Source organism: Antechinus flavipes, chromosome 5, assembly GCF_016432865.1.
Source record: "Antechinus flavipes isolate AdamAnt ecotype Samford, QLD, Australia chromosome 5, AdamAnt_v2, whole genome shotgun sequence".
Lineage (NCBI taxonomy): Eukaryota > Metazoa > Chordata > Mammalia > Dasyuromorphia > Dasyuridae > Antechinus > Antechinus flavipes.
The window spans coordinates 201,603,701-201,627,998 of record NC_067402.1 but is presented as its reverse complement, the minus strand read 5'-3'; the positions used below and the strand labels follow the sequence as shown (position 1 = coordinate 201,627,998).

Genomic DNA, 24,298 nt, shown 5'->3' with positions numbered 1-24,298 from the left:
ATATTCCAGCTCCTCCTTTAGGACCAGTGCATTTGGGGTATGGAGATAGGGTTAGGAATTTGGATGGGAGAAATAGAAGTATGTCACTGCTGTAATGTAGAGCATGCTCAGGAATACACTGCCTTTTGGGGTAAGTTGTGTTTCAGTGAAGGTTAGTAGTGAGTTAGTTAGTGAGACAAATAGTTCCAGGACCAATGACTTTAGCAAACTCAATGTCAATAACTTTAGAAAACAAATTGTGACTCCATCAAATGCCAAAACCTGGCTCACACACTTGACTGCCTCAATTAGGCTATTACAACCCTGCCCTACAACCTAGCTCCTGATTTCAGATAGCACCACTATTTATGAGAGGTATGGTCTTTGAATTTTAGCATCTTTTAATTTAAAAATGGGAGGATACCTTGAATGATGGAGAATCTGATAAGTTCTTGCGGTGAGTTGAGCTCTGAATTCCATGGAGCCTTAAGGGATTGTCGTTTATTTAGTTATTTCAGTCATATCCTCTTCATGATCTCAGTGGGCAAAGATATTGGAATGTTTTGCCATTTGTTTTTCCAGATCATTTTACAGATGAGGAAGTTGAAAGCAAACAGGATTGAGTAGCTTGCCCAGAGTCACAAAGCTAATAGGTATATGAAACCAGATATTAATTCAGGAAGATGATATTTCCTGTCTACAGGGACCAACATCCTCTCCATCATAACACCTAACTAACCCATATTCTCTACAAGGAATAGATATGTAGATAATATTTTCATTTATACAGAGGGGAAGAGTCCACACTGATTCCTGGGAAGTGATTAACTATTTGCTTACATGGTTTGTATCATGGAGAGAATAGATTGGATAATTAAATAGTTGAATAAAAATGCATTAGTACCAATGGAGAATTCTTGTTAATGCCTCCTTCTGCAGAAAGTTCTTTGTGATGAATGTTAACATCCACTGGAGATATAATCTTGCATTAAAAAGTTTGAGGGATCAGCAGCAATGTAAATATTACAAACAACAAATCAGATTGTTCATATTTGTGAAAATGGCAGAATTTGGGTAGTCAGCTAGCTATAGAGAATAGAATACTGTTATGGTGAAGTCAGGGTTGCCCATTTCTGAAACATCTATCATAATTCCATATGGTACCCAACATGCTTTCAACAGTCAAACTGATTCCTTTGATCCATTTTTCCCCTCTTAAGAGAAAGACATTTGCCTTTAATGGAGATACTCTGAATATGGCTTTGCTGGGCCATTCAAGACTGTCCCCACTGAACCCATCATGGAATTTCTCCTAGAATATATGTCTTTCCTTTTGGCTGCCCTAAACCATTTTAAACAGACATAGTACTATCCTCAGGCAGCTGATAATATGACTCTTAAATTAACAGCTTTGTTTTCATGCCTAATTATTGGGGTTGAGTGTCCCACTGTGTCTTCACACATCAACACCATCCTAGGAAGTGGGAAGACTCCAGTTCAAGGGTTTTGGGGATTCATTCTCTAAGAAATTATCCAGTATGGATAAACTGCTTTTTTCCATTCCTCTGAGTGAAGTCATCTGATCTCAAAGTCCATTCCTCGAATACCTTGCCTTTCCTCCCCCTATACCATTCACCCTGGAGGAAACAGCACAGATTCTCTCAACTGGAAGCTCTTTCCTGAGGAATGGTTCATACATTACTTCCCATAGTCTATGGGACACCTAAGATGGAATTTTTTGGAAACACTTTGCTTTCTAACCACAGAGGAGATATTAAAATGTTTCTGCCCAGCTATGGTGAATTTGAATTTACTTGGAAGAAAACAGATTCCTTAACTAAATTATTTGTTGGCTATCCTGAGTCTCTGGATGAAGGTGAAGGAGAGTCCGTCATCAGAGGCTTAAGATCTGATATCACCCTTCTCACCACTTCTTCAGGAGGCTTCCACAGAGAGGGAGTTTCTGGCTAGCACTTAAAGGACTAAGTGGTGATTCAGGGCAGGTGGACATGCAAGAGACTTATGAACTCACTCACTATAGTGAGTCAGCAGCTTTTCCATCTGTCCTAAAACCAATTATGGTTCCCCCTCCCTCACTTTCTTAGCTGAGAACTTGTCCTAATATTTCACTGGAAAAAAAGATTCTTTTTTCACTTATGTGATAAGATGGCCCTTCTCCTTACTAGACTAACCTGTCTACATGGACAAGTAAACCCATTCCTTTCTGTCTTCACCAGTTGATTGCCCCCTCTTTCATTCCTACTCTACCACTTATTTTTAATATTCTTCCCTACTGCCTACAAACACATCCAGTACTCATCCTCAAAAAGCCCCTCATTTTGTCTATCACATATCTCTTTTGCCCTTTGTAGTTGACTAAAAATGTCTTCTACAACAGGATCCTCTACTTTCTTAAGCCGTTACAACTTAGCATTCTTCCAGAACTTCTCCTCAAAAGTTACCAATGATCTTTTAATTTCTGTCTTCATTCTCTAAGGCTTCCAAGTTACCATCTTTAAAATGAGGATTCTTAAATATACCCCAACCTCTCTGTTAATTTTCATGAGTCTGGATGTCCAGTAAATATCTTAAATTCAACACGTCCAAAACAAAATTCGTTACCTTTCCCTAAAACCTCCTTCCTCCCCACCTTCCCTATTACTGTGGGGGATGATACCATCCTCCCAGGTCCTCAGACTCAAAACCTGTAAGGCATCCTAGATTCCTCACTCTCTCTCACCACCATAATCTCATCCATTGCCAACATCTGCCCATTTCTCCTTTGCAACATTTCTCAAAGGCACTTCTTTCCTTCCTCTGGTACAGGATCTCAGGACCTCATCCCTGGACTGTTGAAATAGCTGTTTGGTTGAAATAGCTGTTTGGTTGTTATGGACCAGAACTCTGAACTTGAAATAAAGGATTCTTACAAGGTACTAAGTCAGTGGAATGATAGAGACAATGGTTATCTAATTTAGCATGGTTCAGTATGATTAATTTAATCCTACAACAAATAATGTTTTCCTAGTGATATAATGATTGGTTTGTACTCAGTATGGAGCTTATAAGCTAAAAGCCTCAGCCAGGGAGATTCAGAGACAAGTGGACAGAAGGCTGGAAGCTGAAGGCTGGAGTACAAGTCCTTGGACTCAGACAGATTCATCCCATCTCACACCAATTTTGTGGCAGGCTCTCCTCCTTTGCTTCCCCACTGAAACCAAGACTCCAGAAGGCCTCCAGAAAACTAGCTGAGCCCCAAGTGAAGGAGACAAGAGTTTGAAAGAGATAATAAAGGATTTGGACTTTAACACCTGGCTGCACTTGTGGTGATTACTGAACTGAAAGAAAGGCTGCTCCCAGAGACCCCAAAAAAACTGAACAAAGAGAACATTACATTTTAGAGAGAACATTACATTTTGGCATCCAAACATGGGACTGACACGATCATGAGTTCAGTGGAAAAGTTTCTCTGACCCAGAAATTAGGGCAAGTACAAGAGGGAAACGATGTGAAAACAAGTGCTTCAGCTGAAATGGGACAGACATTTAGAAAACAGCTTTCTTTTCAAATTCAAGGAAAATGTGTAGAGAGCATTGTCAGACTTATGAAAAGCCAAGGTTTGATTGTAACTGGGAGCAGATCATTGAACTTTTAGAAACAGTACAGTACACATCTCCTTGGTTCTCTAAGGAAAAAGAATTGAATCCAGATGAGTGGAAATTAGTAGGAGAGCAACTATGTGAATACTACAATGATAATGGATCTGACTCAATTTCCAAAGAAACACTTTATACATATAATTTAATACAACTTGCTTTAAGAAATTATATAAGTGTTATATAAGACAAAAGAAGAAAGATCAGGAGAGGGAGGGTCCACACAAACTAGGTGAAAAGGATGAAGAATCAGATAAGAATGGAGTTAAGTACAATTCTGAGTGTGCTACTTCCCAGCAGAAGCCATTAGGACATTCATCATCCATTGACCTAACCCCCTCAATTAACCCTTCATGGGTGGAGGGAGAAGGAGGAAGGGAAGAGGCAGTAACACAATCAGCACCCCCTATGAAGCAGCCTACGACAAGATTACAAAAGGCATTAATTAAGACTAAAAAAGAAGGACAGGATTTAAAAATAAATGCATACCCTGTGATTTAAGAGCTTGACTCCTCAGGTAAACAAAGGAGAAGATACACTCCTTTTGATCTGGAAAAAATTAAGGATTTGAAAAAAGGTTGCATTCTTTATGGGGCTACATCGTATTATGTTAAGATGTTACTAGAGAATCTGGCTTATGAAATCCTAACTCCTAGTGACTAGAAGTCTATAGCAAGGACATGTTTAGAACCTGGACAAAACTGATAGTGGCTTTCGGAGTATAGTAAATTACACAAGATACAAGCCCAACACAATAAGCAAATTAGAGTTAACATACAAATCACCTCAGACCATCTAACAGGTGAAGATCAGTATGCAGATGCTTTAGCGCAGATTAATTACCCCATAGGAGCATATGAATAAATTGCTACTTCTTCTATAAAAGCTTGGGGTTCCCTCCCAGGGAAGGATAGAGGTAAGTCCAACAATAGAGCACGGTCCCAATGAACCTTTGCTGATTTTGTGGGACGTTTGCAGATGGCTATTGGAGAAAATGCAGGTACAAGAATTATGATCAAACAACTGGCTAAGAAAAATGCTAATGAGGTTTGCAGAATTATATGGGGACTACACAAAGGTGCTCCTTTAGAGGAGATCATAAGGTGCTGTGCCACAATGGGCACAAATGCTTATTATACCCAGATTATGATGAACTTGGGAAGACAGGGTCCCTCTTGGCAAAGGATTTCTAGAGAAACTCATCGATGTTTTCAGTATGGAAAAGTTGGACACGTGAGAGCTCAATGTAGGCAAAGAGATAGAATGAAAAGACAGGGTGAGAGAATAAGACCCAAAATACCTATGATCAAAATGCCACAAGGGCTTCCACTGGGTCTCAGAATATAGACTGACCCAGGGAAATGAGAGGCAGGGCCCAGCCCCAAGATATCATACAAAAGACAGGTGGGGCATGATGGCAGCTGAGGTTATACCTTTAGAAGTTCAGGGCTCTGATGTGATCAATCAACAAAAAAGCAATCACATGGCAGAAAGGGATTACAATTAACCCAACACAAGGGCAGTGTCCAGTGTGAACAGCTCCAATATAATGAGCAGCTCCAATGTAATTGCCAGGTGATGAGAAGAGATTTGGAAAGTGGTAAATAGAAGGCACTAGATAGGTTAACTGCTTGGGAAAAAGGGTTTGCTTGCATCTCTATAGATGGAGAAGGAATCAGATGGGTGCCAACGAGTACCTGGAAAGAGACAGAAAAAGAGAAAAACCTAAAAACAAAGGAGAAGAGCTAAGAAACATCTGACACTGAAAGAGCATGGCTGATAATGAGACTGTTACAGAACTTTAAAACGAGCAGGAATCATTGGATTCCCTGAGAGGAAAATTTGTTGATAAAGACTGTTGCAGCACTTGAAAAACATCAGGAAGCATTGGATTTCCTAACACATAATAAGACTATTGCAGGGCTTCAAAACTTGCAAGAATTATTGGATTCCTGGAACATGAACTAATGGACAATAGATTCCTTTTGGACTATTTCTAGGACTTGTGGACGTGTATAATTCCTCATGTTGATTCATATTATTTGTTACTTCACCATGTACCCATGTGCTATATATAGCCTATGTTACTATGTGTTTATGTAATTTATATAATTATGTGTAATACCTCCCATATTGATGGGTTTATGTATACCTGTTTTAAGAGTGAGCCCCTTCAGAAACCCACTAATTTGATTTGATTTCCCCATTTCCTTTGGTGTTTTCATCTCCCTTCCTGAGACATCAGGGAGGGCGTGATCACCTCCTTTTATGATGTTTTCATCCCTTTTTTGGGCAGTCAGGGAAGGCATGATCATCTCCTTTTTTGGGGTTTTCACCTCCTTGAGAAGTCAGGGAGGTCATGACCATCTATGTTCTAAAACAAAAGAAAGCAGGAGATATTATGGGCCAGAACTCTGAACTTGAAACAAAGAATTCTTACAAGGTATTAAGTCAGTGGAATAGAGAGAGAGAATAATTATCTAATTTAGCACAGTTCAGTATAATAGATTTACTCCTACAAAGAGAAGTTATGGGGCAGAACTTGATACAAGTTACTAAGTGGAATTGAGGAGACAATGGTTAAGTCTAATTTAGCATTGATTTAATCCTACAACAAATAATGGTTTCCTAGTGATAATGATTGGTTTGTACTCAGTGTGGAGCTTATAAGCTAGAAGCCTCAGCCAGGGAGATTCAGAGATAAGTGGACAGAAGGCTGGAGACTGAAGGCTGGAGTACAAGTCCTTGGACTCAGACAGATTCATCCCATCTCACACCACCTTGGTGGCAGGTTCTCCTCCTTTGCTTCCCCACTGAAACCAAGACTCCAGAAGGCCTCCAGAAAACTAGCTGAGCCCCAAGTGAAGGAGACAAAAGTTTGAAAGAGATAATAAAGGATTTGGACTTTAACACCTGGCTGCACTTGTGGTGATTACTGAACTGAAAGAAAGGCTGCTCCCAGAGACCCCAAAAAAACTGAACAAAGAGAACATTACATTTTAGAGAGAACATTATATTTGGTAGTTCTGGCTGTCTGGATCTTTTTTCACTCTCCCATTCTAATTCTTTTTCCATTCAGCATCAAAGTGATTTTTCTAAAACACAGATTTGACTATATCACACACACACACTCCTCCCCTATTCCCCAATAAACTCCAAAAGCTCTCTATTCCTTCCAAGAACAAATATAAATTGTTTTTTGGTCTCTTCCTATCTACCTTTCCAACCATCTTACTCTTTACTCCCTTGCCACATCTGAGCCAAATAGCCTTTTGCTATAGCAGAACAAGACACGCCATCTCAGCTCCAAGCATTTTCTCTGGCTGCCCCCCATGTCTGGAATACTCTGCTTCTTCAACTTCACCTATTTATGTCCCTGGCTTCCTTTAAAGTCCCAATAAAAATCCCATCTTCTAAAGGAAGTCTGTCTTAATCCCCCTTAAACTTAGTGCCTTCCCTGTTAGTTCTTCCCTATTTATCCTACATATAGCTTCTTTGTTGTCTTATTCTGGTTTGTTTTTTTAAGAGTTGGAATTTTATTCTTAGTGCTTAGCACAGTCTGGCACATACTAGGTAGTTAATAAAGTGCCTACTAAATAACTGTTCGTTTTTCAGTTTTCTGGCTCCTTCTCTATTGCTTATAAACATGGCTGTCTCTCCCAGTCCAAAACAGCCCATCTCACTGATCTCTCCATTCCTGTTAGCAGTCTTTTTACATCTCTTTCTGCTACTGTCCTCCTTCAGGGGTTCATCACATTTTTTTCATTTTACCAACACAAATCTCTCCCTACAATGCTTTTGCATCTCCCAAACCAGATTTTTCCAATAATAACTCAGGGATGAAGTGTGTCCAAAACACTTACCTCCTAAAAGCACTATCCTTGCTAGATAGGCTGTATAATTTTTTCTCCTCAAAGAAAGAGAACCTGCTCTGGACCCAACTGGTTCAGAAAATGAAAGCTCAAACTACTGACACAACCTCTTGTTCATGTAGTTATTAAACGGACAACCAGAGTTAGTGCTCCCCTCAGACCTAACCCACTGCCGAATGAGTCACTACACCCTTCTGACAAGATGCAGTTCTGGTTTGGGGGGGCGGGGCCTGTATTTACACCAATTAGTATTCTATCCTCCTTTGAGGATAGCACTTTTTTGTGCTATTGTTTTAAAAAAAAAAAACATTTTTGTTGAATGGATGGCTTCTTTCATTTCAAAGTGATTGGGCAGGTTCCATAGTATGAAGTAGGAGTCCTTCACCTGAGCATGTGATTAGTTGCCAGATATTTGTGTACCTGTGTGTGTGTCGTGGGGGAAGCGGGGGGAAAGTAATTATTTCCCTTGAGTCCACTTTTGATCCCGTTTGGAGTTTTCTTGGCAAAAATACTGGGAGTGGTTTACAATTTCCAACACATTTTAGAGATGGAGATCTAAAGAATAGAGGTGTAAGTGACTTGACCAGGGCCACATAGCTAGAACCAGATTTGAATTCGGGAAAAGGAGACTTCCTCACTCCACAGCCAATACTCTTATCTGCCTCTAGTCTGCAGCTAATCCTGCCTTGAAAGGCCACTGGAATCTACTTGATTTTTATCGTAGTGGTGAGTCACCAATTACCTATGAATGGACCTACAGGTAAGGGAAAAGCATGAAGACCTTCCTTACCTTAGCCACTGTGGCCATGACATAATCTTGTTTTACCTTTTTAGTCTTTCCTGAACAAAGGTGACCAAATGTTCTGATAGAACTGACCATGTTACAACTTTGGAGGTTAAAGAGCAAATGACTTGATTGACCTCTCCCAACTAGGGAAGATAACTTATTCATCAAGAACATCATACCACAGAGTAAACCTGGTAGGAATTCCACAAAAGGACTACAAGTAAGAAGGAATTTTTGTAGTAATTATTTTGAGTTCACTCTCTAGGGGACAATTCAATATAGACAGAGGAATCTCTGGAGGGACATTGTGATACTTTGGTTTTTGCTAGACCTTCCTGATAGATATTCTGTGGCAAAAACTTAATAAAATCAAGAGGCAGCCATGCAATTTGGAAGTGACTAAAATATTCACAGCCTTTTAACTCTAAATATCCTACTTTGAAGGATACATACCAAGATAAAATATAGAAGGCCCCTTGTATAGAAAAATAATTACTATCTGTCATAGTAGAGAACTAAAAATGCAGAACATGCCCATTAATTAAGAAATGGTTAAACAAATTGTGACATAAAAATTACTTTGGCATAATAAATAAAACACAGAAGCAGTGTCACATTTGGTGTTCTGACACAGTTCAGTAAGCAGAACTAAGGAAAATAAATGTACACAATGACTACAACGTACAACATAAATAAGGAAGTGAACCACTCTATGACCAAGTATGGTCCAAGCCCAATGTACCTTTCTCCCTGTGCTATAGTTGGCAGTGGACAATAAGTATGGCGTTTGCTTTAAACACATCTGATGAAAATTTCTTTAGTCAAGCCATTTATCAGACATAAAAGAACAAGTACGTAGTGATGAATGAATAGGGCATGCTTTAAAGATGCATGATAAGTATCCCAATTGCCAAACAGAATAAACCATAGAATGTGCATTAGGTTTACAAAACTAACAACTATAGATAATCAAGTAAGTATTTTTGTTGTTTTTTTTTCCCCTTTGCTGCAAGTGATGGAAAGACTTAGAATAGAGTACTGGGCCTGAAGTTAGGGAGATAAATAAAAACTAAATTTGCAACCGAGTTGGCTAACTCATTGCTAACAATTATATCCTGACAAACCCATTTCTACTCAAACAAAACATATTTACAGATTAAGCACATATTTATTTTAGTTTATTTAAAACATACAATGTTTCATTGAAACGGTGAAGCACTCTTTGCCAACAAACCATATTTGAATTGTTGGACCTTACAGTACAGTGAGTATATACAATATGTACAGATTTTTAATACCTGTGTAGGAAGGCCTTTTTCAACAGATCACATTTGTAACTATTGCATTTTAAAAAATAAAACCTCCATGAAACGAAAATGAATCTGCTCTATTTTGATTTCTTAAAGGTTTCTGATTTAAAAGAGGCTTGTTTATTGCAAATACAATTTAAATTTTTGTATGTGTTCTTACACAAGTTGGTAGCTCATTTAATTCTAATTGTCCATACGGCAATTTTTAAGGGAACATTACTTACAGAGGCATACCATCATAAAGAAGTAGTAAACTAAGAAGAGTATGTACATTTAAACCCAATACCCAAACTTGTATTATATACAACTTATTTACAAATATATACTGACACATGATATATGTACAGAGTATCATAAATATTGAAAAATAGGTTAGCTTTAATGGGTTAATGTTGTTCTATAAATTATATTACAGTTATGACTGAAATATCTGTGGAAGACAGTAATGTAAAAACAAGGTGACAAGACAGTGGTTTAATACTGAAGATTGCTCATTAATGAGGATATGTTTTAGGAACCTCAAGGCAGACAGGTTAACTTGTAGGAAAAATCATGCATTGGAATACAGCCTAGCCAAGTGGTAACAGCCAAAGATGATAGGGGAGACTTATGACATCCTTCTGTTGTAAGAAAAGGAATTGTTCTTTTTTTCCTGATTTTGCTGGGAAAAATAAATGACCTAAAATGATCTCATCCATTTAAGAATGAGATATGTTTTAAAAAAAAAAAAGTCTTCACATGGCATTCCCCTATAGTTTTCAGATGCTAATTTAGCTAGCAAGTATTTCCAAGAGCTCAAGGAGGAATGCCAGTTCTTGGTTTGAACTAGAATTGAGTTCTGGAATCCATATGGGGTAGTGATGGCCCACTCAAAAATATATAAAACAAAACAACAGTGCATATTCTCTAGATTGTACCTAATAATTTTAAATATAAAATTAACCATTGGTCTCATTCAATATTATCACTACTGGTTATCTTCCAGTTGCATGAGATCTATAAATTATAGATGTTCATGGTCCATAACCTTACCAGTCACAGAGTACATAAGAATGCTGAATGACATAAAACCATGTCTGCCAAATTCTGACTCTTTCCTAGAACTGAACATAGTTCAGTTCAAAAGAAAATTTTCAAGTCAGATAATTCCAACATTGCTTCTCCCAACCACTATATGGAATTACGTAAATTCAGGTTTCTAGACATTAAGCCAAATGAGTATAGTACCACAATTGTTTGATAACATATTCACCATACACCTTAACACACCATAAATGCGCTCTTAGAAGCCAGGTTTAAATTCACATTTTTCTCTAACTGGGATCAAAATGAAACAAGTGAACATGCAGAACCAAAAAAGCTTCTTACACTCACGTTGCACTAGTTTCTTTAGCCACTGATCAGACATAAACAATCCTAAAGTGATTAAGTATGAGATGACAATCCAGTGCATATGAGTTTAAAGAAGCATCACTGCATGGGTATCCTAATTGCCTGTACAAAGAGAACTTGTATTATAGACCAAATACTGGTATAACCCATGTATTAGGCCTCTAGTGTAGATAAGACAAGAACAGAACTAAACAGTCATTTATCAAGTAATTCACACTTCCAATAGTGGATAAATAATGAGAAATCCTGTTAGTTCAGAAGTTTCTGAATACAATGGTTAAAACCTACAGCAAGTAGATCCTAGTCATCCACTGCTGCAAGTCATTCGCAAGGAGCAAATGAATTTTCAGTTGACTGAAAAACCTAACCATAGCTGTCAATGTAACTCTAGAAATAGGTGGTGCAACTGAATAAACCCTGTTTTACCCAATTGCACTATTTGGTACCTCAAGTTCTATATATTAGTTCTTTATCATAGAAATATTTGTTTCACCATCTTCCGTTTTAATGGGTAGAAGTCTTTAAAAATTTTGTAATTTGAATCAACCAGGGGGATACAAGAAAAAAAGAACACAAAAAATAGACTTAATATTACTGATTTGGGAGAGAATATCAATTAACAAATGTTTACTAATTATATCTTTTAGTTAATGGAGATTTGGATGAAATCTATGCTTCTAGTCAATGATATATTTTTGCTCACATTGGTCTGAATGTATAATTTTCTTTAAAAATTACTTGTTTTGGATAAAAAAGTATTTGGCTTATTATGCCTATAAAAAGGCAAGTTAATTCATAATACTAATAGTTTTAAACACTAATGAAATATTTTTATTTGGTCTAATGACCTTATCTGGATAAAGTTCAAAAAAGCAATTTCTTAAAAGTAAAATAGTGCTTTTGAAGTCTTTGTATTTTTTGGTACAAAAAATAATAGTGTTCTCTCTAATGGTTATTTCAACACTTCACTGCAAATTAATAATTATTTCTTACATCAAATGGTTCCATTAGGCACATTCAAGTAAAATCATAAAATATCCAAGTTAAACAATGAAAAAAAAGCCAAACATGTGGCTTGATAAAAGTTAAAGTTGTCCATTCTCTGGAATGGAATAAAATTGTCACTTCCTCTAGCAGGAGACTCATGTGGTTTGTTGTTAATTTCCATTTTTTTCATGCAGAACAGCTTCTTAAAGAGTTCATTAATTCTGCACAGGAAAAGAACCAGCAAAAAATCTGCATTGCAAAAGGAAGTGAAACTGCAAACATAAGTGAAGTTCCGTTTGAGTAGAGAGTTGACTGGTATTCAAGTTTGCCGTTATGACAGCTAATGGCCATCTGAAGAGGCATTGTGGATCCAATCAAGAACAATCAAAGTCATGCTTCCAATCATTACAACAAAGCCACTTAGCAAGAAGAATACAGCCTAGAACAAAGGAACATAATTTTAAAAACTGGTTAATAAACAGAGAGAGACTATCAAGTGAAATCTACTAAAAGGGATCTTCTTATTACTGCTAAAAACATTTCTCTAATTTTCTACAATACCATTTAAAAAAGCAGTGGCTAATTAAAAATTTTTAACATCTTAAGAAAGCCTTAAGAACTAGATTTCTGATCATCATAGAAACTTTGAATTGCCAATATATCATGCTTTGGAGAACAATCATCTACAGAACAGATGAGGGAATTTTGAAAACAGAAAAACTAAACCATGTTCTCAGTGGCAAGAAAGTAATGTAGGCCACCATCATACTAACGATAAAATGGTCTGCCCATCCACTCATGTCACATATTAGCACTTTAAATGACTATCTTAACAATTTTTTTACAATTGCTAATGTTCTACCCATTCACTTTAAAAAAAAAAAAAAAAGACCTATTCCTTTCAACTATATTGTTACAGTTGTTTATACACAAGCCAAATTTACCTAGAAGTACTAACAATATGACAGAATATAGGAGGAGCACCCATTTCAGTCCTCTGAACTAGCTGCAATCAACAAATTAATGTCACATAAAATAGTTTCAATTATTCTGAAGCAAACAGTCTGACTATAAGTAACCACTATTGGATAAATTATTAATTGCTGCAATGAAGTTATCACGGATTTCCCCCCTCACTCACCCCAATCTTCTGCACAGATTTCATTGATTCTTTCTTTACAAGTTTGATATAAAAAGCAGAGGGCAGGATAAAAATCAACATGGCAGCAGCAGAGGCACCTATTTAAAAAACAGAGTTTCGCTAAGTATCAATAGCATGTCGAATGGTTATCAAAAAAATGTAGAACTGACTTCAATGTAGAAGTGACAAAAATGTAGAACTGAATTCAAAACTTACCAATGAAACCAAAGATATCTCTAATAGTTGGAACAAAGATGACAAGCAAATTGGTAAATCCCAAGATAGACACAGTAATAAAACTATGACGCCACCAGCTGAAATCCTTTGCTGGACACAACAACTGAATGAGTGAACTCCGGATCTATTCAGGAAAGGAAAAAGAAAGAATTAGTAGAAATACTGATAAAGTAATGGAAAAAAGCAAAATGAAGTTTAAAGATTATGAAGCAAACTACAAATATTAACTACTTTTCCAATGTGAGCAACAGGTTATCATGTTTTTGATTATATCAAAATGCCTCAGGCTGAGAAATTTAGTGTTTTCTTTTGTTTTTAAACCTTTTTCTTTGAAAATCCATACAGCAAAAATTTGGAACTATTTAACAGTGTAACATAGTAGGTAAAAAGGGAGAAAAGCCAACAAGAAGCTTAAGTCCACATAAAAAGAAATTCATGATTATAATAATGATTGACCAACACTTACTGGGAAAATCACTACAGGTACTGTCAGTGTAACAGCCATCAACACTGCCAAACGCACGATGAGAAGAATAATATCAGCTCCCAGTACCGCAGAGTAAGTATGAAGCAGTTCAGGTTCGACATGTCCTATGAGGAAGATGAAAGAAATGAAGGTCATAATTTGTTTACAAAAGGATAAATTTTGTCCATTAGATGCTCGAAATGACTTCAACAGGATCTGTGGACAAGTAACTGAGCAATATTTGGCCAAAAGTTGGTAGCTACTCACAAAACAGGGCTGTAAGAGGCCAATAAGATTAATTTGGAATTATGTAGTTAATACAATTAAAAAAACATTAAGTGGCACATTTTCAAAGAATCAAATGTAGATTTAGCCACATGAATTCCATTAAAAACAACAGGAGCCAAGTGGCTAAATCTTAATGCTTGGCTTAAAGTATTTTGGGGGGAGGGAAGGAGAGAAGGGCAGCTAAGCATAGAGAAAAGTCCCTTTAAAAGGGATTCTACTTTATTTGAGTATTAGCAAATGGATAATACACTAAATTTTTAGGGTTTAAAATGCAGGGTAAATTATAATATTCAAGAGGAGAGGAGGGGGAAAAAGCTATTATAAACATGTGCTATAACTACCTTCAAATATTAGAAAAATGGCATGTGTAAGAAGGATTAGATTTGCTTTATATTCATGTGAAAGGGGTTACAACTAGGTCCCTCCCTAATTTTAGTGTAATATAAAGAAGAGCTTCTTAATAATTACTATCCAAAAATGGAATGAGTTGATTTGCTAGGTAATTAGTAGAGCTAGGGGTGCTCCATCACTAATGAAGCAGGCAGTGAGTGCACTGGAAATCTCCATTATAATCCATGCATTTAAGCAGGGAAATTAGGGGTTGTACTGGACATCTCTTAAGGTCTCTTCTGAGTGGGATTTTATTATTCTATGAAAGATCCAATAATGCAAGTTTCTTAGCTTTAAAATTTATTCCTCTATGGGATGGGGGACTTTTGAGAAGTCTGTGCTCTTTGATGATAAGGTATAAATAAGGATTAATTTCATTGTTAACTATTCAATGATCTTTTTAATTGTAAACTGGACATTATTTACCGTAAAATGTCAAGTATCCAAAGATGGCGGCAAGCAGGTACATGAGAAACATGGCAAAAAAGGAAATCTTGGACACATTCATCATTCTTCTACGACTTCGGCTAGTTAATTGGAAGGAAACATGCAGATAGATCTTTAGCAATAAAAATGCACAATATGTTACCTTTTCCCATTTTTCCATTTTTGCGAGTACCAATCAGTATTAAACATATAAAATGCTTACCCCTTCAGTTCTTCATAAATAGGAAGAATGGCAGGATGGCAGACAAATGAAAATGTCAGAATTGGCACAGCATAGACAGTCTGAAAAGCAAATATAAGATGATTGAACATAATGATATGACTGGCTCATCAATAGCTACTAAGGAAGTATAAAGGAAGTATAAAGTATAAATGTTTTTATTCTCTTACAAAACCCTAGAATAAGAAATTCTAATTTGTTTACCACATAGGTGAAAGCCTAATCTTCCTATTCTTATTTCAGTTACCTATTATTCACTCTCTTTTTTAATCTGGCTAAAATAAACCAACCACAATTATTTTCCATAGAATTCGTAATGACTAATTAGTCTAACTAATTATTATTTAAACTATCTACAACCTTGTTCATTCTCCCAATTAATTAATATACTTTCAGTCAAATAATTTAATTATTTTCTTAATGCCATACTTTTAAAAAAGAAAATATTTATAGACAGTTACCTGTGAGTTGAAGATAAAGTACCGTGGTTGGCAAGAATCATCATTAGTCAGGTTAAATGAGGTTTCTGGTGAAGATGTAAGAGTTGACGTCAAGTGCATTACTGTGCTATTTACTGTCTCATTTAACAGTGTAGCTTCTAAAGGACAAGAAATTTGAAATTTCTTGCACATCACCTAAAAATAAAATTACACAAATTTGTATTTTTGTTTATCTATACATGACGATAAAACATCATAAAACAGTTCTATCTGAAAATGATATGTGATGCAGCTTAAGAATGAAATTATACCTACCACAATCAGAAAGAACACCATACACAGTAAGGAAAAGCCACTTGTATATCCTAGATATCCTGTAAAATCACGGAGAGGAAAACCAGTCATTAGGGGAAATGTGTTTCAGACAAAGGTATTTTCTGAGATGAAAAGTTTACTTTTGCGATTTGTAAAAAAGACTGGTACTAGATTTCACTAAAACATTCAATTACTTTAGAAACTAGGTCTGAAACCCAAAATGTTATCAATGTAACTTATTTGTATGATCAGCGTTTTCAAAATTAAGAGGTTATAGTTCAACAGATCTGAATTGCAAACAATCTAATTTAAAGATAAACTAATACCTAGTTAGGACTAGGAAGTCATATGAAATGTGCCAAACAAACAGTACTATTAAAACTTAACATTGAAGAGAAAACCATTCCTAAAATTGACTAAAACCTTATCTTATGCTAATTATAAGCAACAAGTAGCACTCATCTTTGAAAACCCCCGAACTGGTCTAATCTTGATCTTTAACATATTGTGACCCTTGGGCAGATGCTGGGCCCTCCTTGGAATATCTCATCACCTCCAATTGACAGGGCTCTTTCTAGATGCCAGAAACAATGTATAACTCATGACTGTTCTAAGTACTTAAAGTTAGACTTACCTAAATTTCTCAGCAATGACAAAGGAAGAATCAGCACCAATGACACCAGCAAAACTAAATAGTCACCATTCAGATACCACTCTCTAAAGAAAAAGGAAACAATAGTTTAAAAAACTGATCACAAATGAAAATCTGGTTTTTCTTCAAGAAAAACGTTCATCTGGCTCCTTTAAAACCAAATGCCTACCTTAAAATAAACTTTTTAGAGACAGCTACCATAAACCCTAGACAAGATTCATTTTGTAGACTTAAAAAAAAAAAAAAAAAAAGTAAGCTGAAGGACATGTTTGGAAAGGCCTGTTCTTTTAAGGAGTTATGGGAAAGTTACTTTTGGGAAGAAAAAAAAAAAATCCTGGTACTTTGCAGTAATAGATGGCTATATTCACTTAGTTTAAAACTGGGTCTGAAACCAAGAGGGTTAACAGTGTAACTTTTGTCCCACTGTTTATTCTGGGAGCAATGCCAACTAATTCATAACATAAAATGTTCCTTAAAGGCTTGATACTAATGCCACAAACAAAGCAGCACTGTTAAAAGAGTAATCTTATCTTCAAGCATTTTTACAAAGATTATATACCAACTTTGCCATTGCTTTGGTTTGCCATTTTTGAAGTTGGAAATAAGAAATTTTCCAAGTCATTTACAAGAGCTTTCATTTGCCAATTAATAAACTCAAACATTTCAACAAGAAAATATTTTAACACTTGGATAAAATAAAATATATACAGTTAGGAAGCAAGGACCCAAAATATTGGGACACTTACTTCACTCAAACAGCAAACAAATTATAAAGTTTTTCCTGAGCTTACAGGAAAAAAAATTTAATGTTAGAGTATAGTAATGGTTTACTATATACCATAGGTTGTCACATTTCCATAGTTGCATCAGAAATACTTCTTTCTATAACTTAATTTTTCCACTAAAAAAAATACTCAAGATTCTTAGTTTGTATTATCCTAAATCATCCCAAGCATTTTATTCCTCCCTCTTAAAGTATCAGCATAACATAGAAAACTTTTTTCAAGTTTTAGGTTAATAACTCAAATTTCTGAAAATATACCATTTTCCAGTCTTATGATATATTAATATGTAATATCATATTTAGGGAATAAAGAAATTCTTCCCTTGTGCATATTAGATAATAGAAACTAACATACTTGACAACTTTACTAAAAGCATGATCAGTACCAAGAAAACTGTCATTCCTGATATTCCTCATTTTTCACAACTTCAAAGCTATAGAACTGATAGCTACCCAGACTCAACTCACTTTAGACAATCAAAAGCTTCAGGCTTAAATGTGGTATTGAATTTAGTTTATGTGCTAGAGTACATATAATATAAAGTACTTAGTAGAATAGTGTTATTCTAGCTTATATGAAAACTAGTAAAAATTCAATAAAAGTGAGATTCTAAGAACTAGCATGAATTTATTATCCATACAATTAAGTGGCTGATTAAAAGTTCTTAACTCATTTCAGTTCAATCTAGTAGGGAGACTTTTCTAGATCATATCCAATGGAAATTAGCACTAAAATTTATAGATTGTAAATCATAAATGCTCTTGTTATAACTATCTTTGCTGAAAATTATCTATTCCATAATGATGCCTAGATAATAATGGCACTTACCACAGAAATTAATGCTAGTAATTATATAATAACTTGTGAAGAAGCATTAAAATACATTTGAACCCTAAAAATATTTTGAATTTTCCATTATTGTTTTTAATTTATAAATGTTATTAAAATCAGGTTCTGTACATGCATAGTCATTTTAATACTAGTCAAAAAATTGGAGACTTGCTATGGATAATAAGAGTAAATCTGCAAGTCAAAACAGTAAAACTAAAAGAATTTCATCTGAGTTTATTAGAAAATATAATATTCACATCTAGCTATACCTGCATACAATAATTTACAGACAGATTAATATGGAAAATCAGCCCCAATTCTTCTAATTTTACTTACATTTTTCAGATGTAAAATTTCAAATCTTTAAGTTGTTTTTCTTTTTTAAATATAATGGTTCCCTTATAAGGGATCTTAATACCTACCCTTTATTGTCTTCAATGCTCATTAATGCCTGGATCACCAACGGTAACTCATATTTCACTATGAAGAGGTAGCTTGACATAGCTGGAGGAAAACAAAATTAAACCATTACAAACAAGTCTAGACTCTACTACATGGTACAAGTCATCATATTGTGTCAACATTCAAATACTGAAATGTCATGCCATAAATTGCGGGAAGTGGGGAAGAAGGAAGGCAAGAGGTAGCTCTGGAGAGGAGGGAAGACCAAGTTCGGTTAAAGTACAAGAAGATTCAAATGATTTTAAGAGTCCTTACCTCCAATGTTTTGCATTGTAATTGATCCAGAAGCTGCAAGCTTTCCAGCCAGACCAAATGCTTTATGTCCTAATTGCTCGTATAATAAAGACCCTGTAAATTTAAACACAGAGTTATAAATATGTCTTTTAACAAATTATAGCTATGATTATTTTGAAAAAAATTAATAATTCTACTATACCTCCTTCATTTGCTGTCTTCAAAAGGAGATGAACAGAATACAGGGAAAATATTGACACAAATGTCAAAAGAATTCTGGTAAAAGAAAGACAGAGCACTCAGCTAGCTACCAAAAAGTATAATCATGTTTATGTACTGTAGAGAATTTGGCAAAACAAGTTCACCTCTCTTATCCCTGTATGTGACTGTTATATGCTTGCACACACACAATTATATATAAGAAATAAGATGCCTATTAATGGGAGATTTTTGTGGCCCATAAAATAGGCATAGTGATATTTTCTGTGCTAAAATTATTACTGTCCTTAAGAATTATTCATTCACTTTTTCCAGCAGTAAAAATGAGTCTTATTTGTGCTTGGAACTCAAACTAAAACTTATCAAGGTATAGATCCCCCATGATACTGCCACTTTGATTAGGCAGGGGAAAAAAATGTTTTAATAATAATTTTTAAAAGGGGGGGAGGACTTTTAGGACTGATTTCTACAAAGAATTTCTCTAATATCCCCTAGAGTCCTTCTTAAGGGCAAAACCCAGGGAAAACAGTTTAATCAAAACAAAATTTATCTTTCAGACTAAAGTAGATGTATGATGGAAATCTATTTCTTTTAGCCTATGCAATCCCAAAGAACTGATTAGGAATCCATATCCTTTTAAATTGGGGAAAACCCATTCAATATATCTTTAGATGTTTTTGAAATCCTATTATCCCTGAACTATTACATAAAATAAACTTTATAAAATCTCTGCTAAAACATAAGTGATTTCTAAAAGAATTTGTTTTCAAAATGATTTTATCCAGTCTTTATTTTGAAATGTAATCAATTTCATTAGCATTACAAATCAATGTAAATAAGCACTAACCTAACATTACAGTAAAGATCAGTGAATCAGACTTTTGAGTATCACATTATGTATATACACATATATGTATACACACCCACCTGCATATCTACCCATACAGATATACAAGGATACCCACACACTCACACACACATCTTTGAAAGGCTAAAAGAGATGGATATACAACAACGATGTCACCTAAAATAAAAGTACCAACAATTGTATAGTTACAAATACAATGTCCTGAAAAAGGGCAAAAAAAGCAATTATCAACTTTATGATTTAAGGTTGGGGGTTTGTTTGTTTTTTTTTCTCCTTTGCTCCTCCCTATATACAACACCTGGCTGCCTACCAGATGTTATAAAATTTGGCATGCCCTTAATGCAATCAAAAGACTGTGTTTAAGGTGTTTTGAGTTTTAGGCCACTGAAATTTTAACATGAAATACAGATCTACAAATTGTTCAAAATACGTTTTCAAATCAAATAGAAAAACACAAGAGAGTGTCAGTGTTTCCATTCAAACTACAATAACACTTGTTTGAAACATTAAGACAAATTCATATTGTAGTAGTTACAAAAACCAAGTCATTTTGTTGTTCTAGGTTAAAGGTGATAGGTCACTCTCTAGGGTCCTTTCTTGTTCTGACATTCTTCGGTTCTAAGTCTCTACACTAGAACATTCAGAAACAGCTGATTCCAACTGGGACAATCTAAAGATAAATTCAATTACACATGTACTACTCTTTTTGACAAAGTGTGGCAGTCTCCACATACTCAGAACAAATTCTATCATTTAAACCAAACAAGTCTAGATGTAAATATGATCCCATCTGGCTCATTAAAAATGGTCTGTTTTTTAAAGAATTGAAGGGGATCACACATTTTAAATCTATTTATGGTTAATAGATTTGGGTCCTGACTAGAAAAAGACAAAAGGAATAAACAAACAGCAATGGTGTAACAAAACCCATTGATGCATTAGATATTCTGGACTTATGTTTTCAATAACTAGAACATACTTAAAAAAAAGAACCATTTTATACAAGTACTAGACAATTATTATAATAGTAAAGGTACTTTTTTGTTGTTTTTTTTTTTCCCTGAACAATCTGAACTGTTAAATGAAACTACAAAATGTTTATTATATTAATTATGCAGCATAACCTGGTATGCTTTTTTTTTTTTTTAACAGATACTTACACAAAAAGGGCAATTCCAGTGTTAGCCATGGCATAAGAAAGCCCCAGGATTCCACTGCCCACAATAGCATTGCTCAGATTAAATACTGACATACCAAAAGAAGTCGTACCTGGATGCTAGCATTCAAAGGAAAAATAGAAACCAAATTAAAAGAGAAAAATAGTATTAAAATTTTGAAATCTAAGTATAAAGCTATTATTTTCCCCCCCTGAAGACATATTTTTCCATTGCTTTTAACTTACAAAGTCTGTTTCATACTTCTTCTTTCCCAAATTCGATTCAAGCAAAAAGTTTTGATTTTCAGGATCCATGTCTACATAATGGCTGCAAGAAAAGTTATTTGAAATGAGACTATTTTGTAGCAAATAATCACCCCAAATATACTGGATTTTTTTTTTTTTTTATTTAACACGGAAATATGATGTAGATCATTCATGCAAACATTTACTTGAAGGGGAGGATAAAAAAAGATAAATGTTTCTCCGTACTAAATTTCACCATGAGAAAGTATAACCCCTTGGGGAACTTCTAAAACAAGAATCCCCAGAAAGACATTTTGAAAAAGAAAGAAAAATACTGAAGTTTTCCTGACCTCTTCTTCATAGCAGCTTGTTTGGTGGGATATGAATAAGTGAAATCATTGCTGTTGGAACTGTAGCTACTGCTGTCTTCATCTGGAGAAATGTTAAACCTGCCCATTTCTGTTTTAGTCATGATGGGACGCAGACGGGGAAGGAGCAGAGGAGACTTGGCTTAGTTTGGGAGTCAAAGAAGAACGAAGTCGGTGGTCCCTGGAGCGCTGCTGCCTCAATGTATGCAATCAATCCAAAGGTTCAGCTCCGCTCCTTTTGTCCTTTGCGGCTGGGTGCAGCGCACACTCGCCCAGTCTGGGGAAGGTAAAAGGGAAACGTCAATACTGCAGTGGTCTCCTAGGCTGGGTCACGTGGCAAGCTGCTGCTGCCGCCGCCGCCGCTGCTGCTGCCGGGGAAGCTCATCAGGGCTGATTCATCCTCAGCCAGAGGAGTGGAAAAGTACCAGAAGAGAGAGGGGCGGGGGAGCTCGAGGAGGGAGAGGAAAAGTACAAGACACAGTCTATGGAGGAGAACAAAGATAATCTCCCACCACTACACACTAATGTGATTCATCCTCAAAAAGGCAATACCCTCATGCTCATGCGGAATTTAAAAATTACATCAACCCAAACTGGATCTGTCCAAAAAGTGATCTTTGGTTCTTTTTTTTCTATTTTCTCCCTCGGACATCGTTATAGAAGGGGTGTGTGACACATTTCATACTGTCTTAGGTGTTTGCAATTTTGGTGGGCTCGGATCATCTCGCACTTTTTTAGATATTCTAAGTACTTCCCCCACCTCACCCCCACTTTGCTGGAAACCGCAAAGGTTGAAGTATAATCTGAGGTAATATAATTTACTTTTATCTTAAAAATCAACTACCAAAAGTTCCCATTCGTTTTTTAACAATGAAAATATGATCAACCAAACGACGAAATAACCTCCCAGGCTATATAAACAGTTAAGGCCCCGTTTGTTTACACATTTACAGGAACAGGGTTCAAAACACCCCAGCTTTCCGGCCAGGCCCCATCTACGCCAGGAAACTGATGCAATATTGATCGTCGATTGTCACACATCCTGCGACCTGCATTTCCTATTACTCGCCTGAACCTCTATTCCCCGCTGCCTACAGAACCTGGGCCCCCAGGATTTCAAATGATAAATGCAAATTAGTCACAAGACCGCACCAGAGAGATTGCCAGCTTTGGGGCTCCCCTCCCCCTCCCCTAAAAAGATGCAGCAGCGGCCGCGGCCCGGCTCCCTCCCTCCCCCCTTCACCTCCCCATGCCCGGAGGCTCTCGAGCCTCGGGCTGTCTGTGGGTCGGCCTTCAGGAGCGACCAACGCCCGCCCGCCGGCCAGGAAGAGGCCCAACAATGACCGCCGACAGGCAGACGCCCAAGGCGAGATCCTGGGCTTCCCCCGACCCTCCCACTCGCGCCCCTTCCCCCCACGCTGCTCCCCTCAAAGGTGATTCAGCTCGGGGTTATTATACCTTATATGACTTCGAGCGTTCTTGGTTCTGGTTCCAACTCTCACTAAAATGGTTTCGCCAATCAATTTTCAATGAAAGCCCAAACCGTAAAACAAACAAAAGAACTACAAACAGCCCAAAACAAGAATTGAGCGGAAAAAAAAAATGCTGAGTCCCCACCCAAATCCCGAGCGGTCCTGAAGGAAAGGGCAGCGTAGCTAGGTGTCTGTGGGGCTGGGAGGACGCGTGGTGGACGGCGGGGCCAAGGCGGACCCTCCCGCAGTAAGGACGGGCTCGGGAACGACGTCGCGCGGCTCTGAAGAATTTCTCCGAGCTCCGGGTTATAGACTCGTAAGTAACAGACTACGTCAGCGGGAGGGAGGAGACAGCCCGCGGAGAGGACTCTCTCCTTTGTGTATCAACACCACCTGAGCTCCGCCCCCCGCTCCACCCACTGCTCGTCAACACCCTCCCCCCGAGCCCCTGCTGGGGGGCCGGCCCACCCCTCACAGCCCCTACCTCTTTTAGCCTCTCCCTCCTCCTTCCCTTGGCGTCTGCCAACCCTTCCATTCCCTTACCTTTTCCCCGAATCGCATTCTTCGAATAGGATCTCTGTGACCCTTCTCTACCACCTTCCTTCACAGAACCGAAATACCACCCCCAAGCACTTCCCATTGATAGTTATTTTCGACCCAAATTCAATTCCTGTCTATACAATTCTCCAAATCGCCTTTCTTCCACGTCTCTGGCAGCAGCTACCTCCTCCTAAACTGTTAAGAGACACATCCTGGTTCCTCTGGATTTGGGCGAGAGAGGAGTAGGGAGCAGAGGAGCAAGAGTAAGAAACTGACTGACAAATTAGCAACCTGGACCAGGTGCCCTGTGGATACCTGAGGGCTTCTCCTCAGTCATCATACTTTTATTAATTTACCACCTCTTCTCCCCTCTTCCCACCTTTTTCCTTCTTTCCTTTCATTTAAAGAGGTTTTCGTTTTCTTTTTTTCTTTTTTACTCGGTTTGTTGAAATGTCAGACTGAGATATTTTTCTTCCTTACTAGTCAGCTCCACTTGACCTCTTTTAATTTAAAATGATCGTCCGGCTTATGTATCAAA

General features: G+C 36.7%; 1 protein-coding gene across 1 annotated transcript; it reads right to left on the bottom strand.

Moving 5' to 3' along the window:
• Window positions 1-9,442: 9,442 nt before the first annotated feature.
• On the bottom strand, window positions 9,443-23,586 carry SLC38A2 (solute carrier family 38 member 2). The gene is made up of 16 exons (XM_051963579.1): window positions 23,207-23,586; window positions 21,731-22,025; window positions 21,381-21,462; window positions 21,139-21,254; window positions 19,094-19,167; window positions 18,913-19,005; window positions 18,618-18,699; window positions 16,562-16,644; window positions 15,928-15,986; window positions 15,634-15,807; window positions 15,155-15,234; window positions 14,932-15,032; window positions 13,828-13,952; window positions 13,341-13,485; window positions 13,125-13,222; window positions 9,443-12,422 (listed from the first exon to the last, which is right to left on the bottom strand). Exons 2-16 carry the CDS (start codon window positions 21,850-21,852, stop codon window positions 12,324-12,326), a joined length of 1,533 nt encoding a protein of 510 aa, XP_051819539.1. The 5' UTR covers window positions 21,853-22,025; window positions 23,207-23,586; the 3' UTR covers window positions 9,443-12,323.
• Window positions 23,587-24,298: the final 712 nt, after the last annotated feature.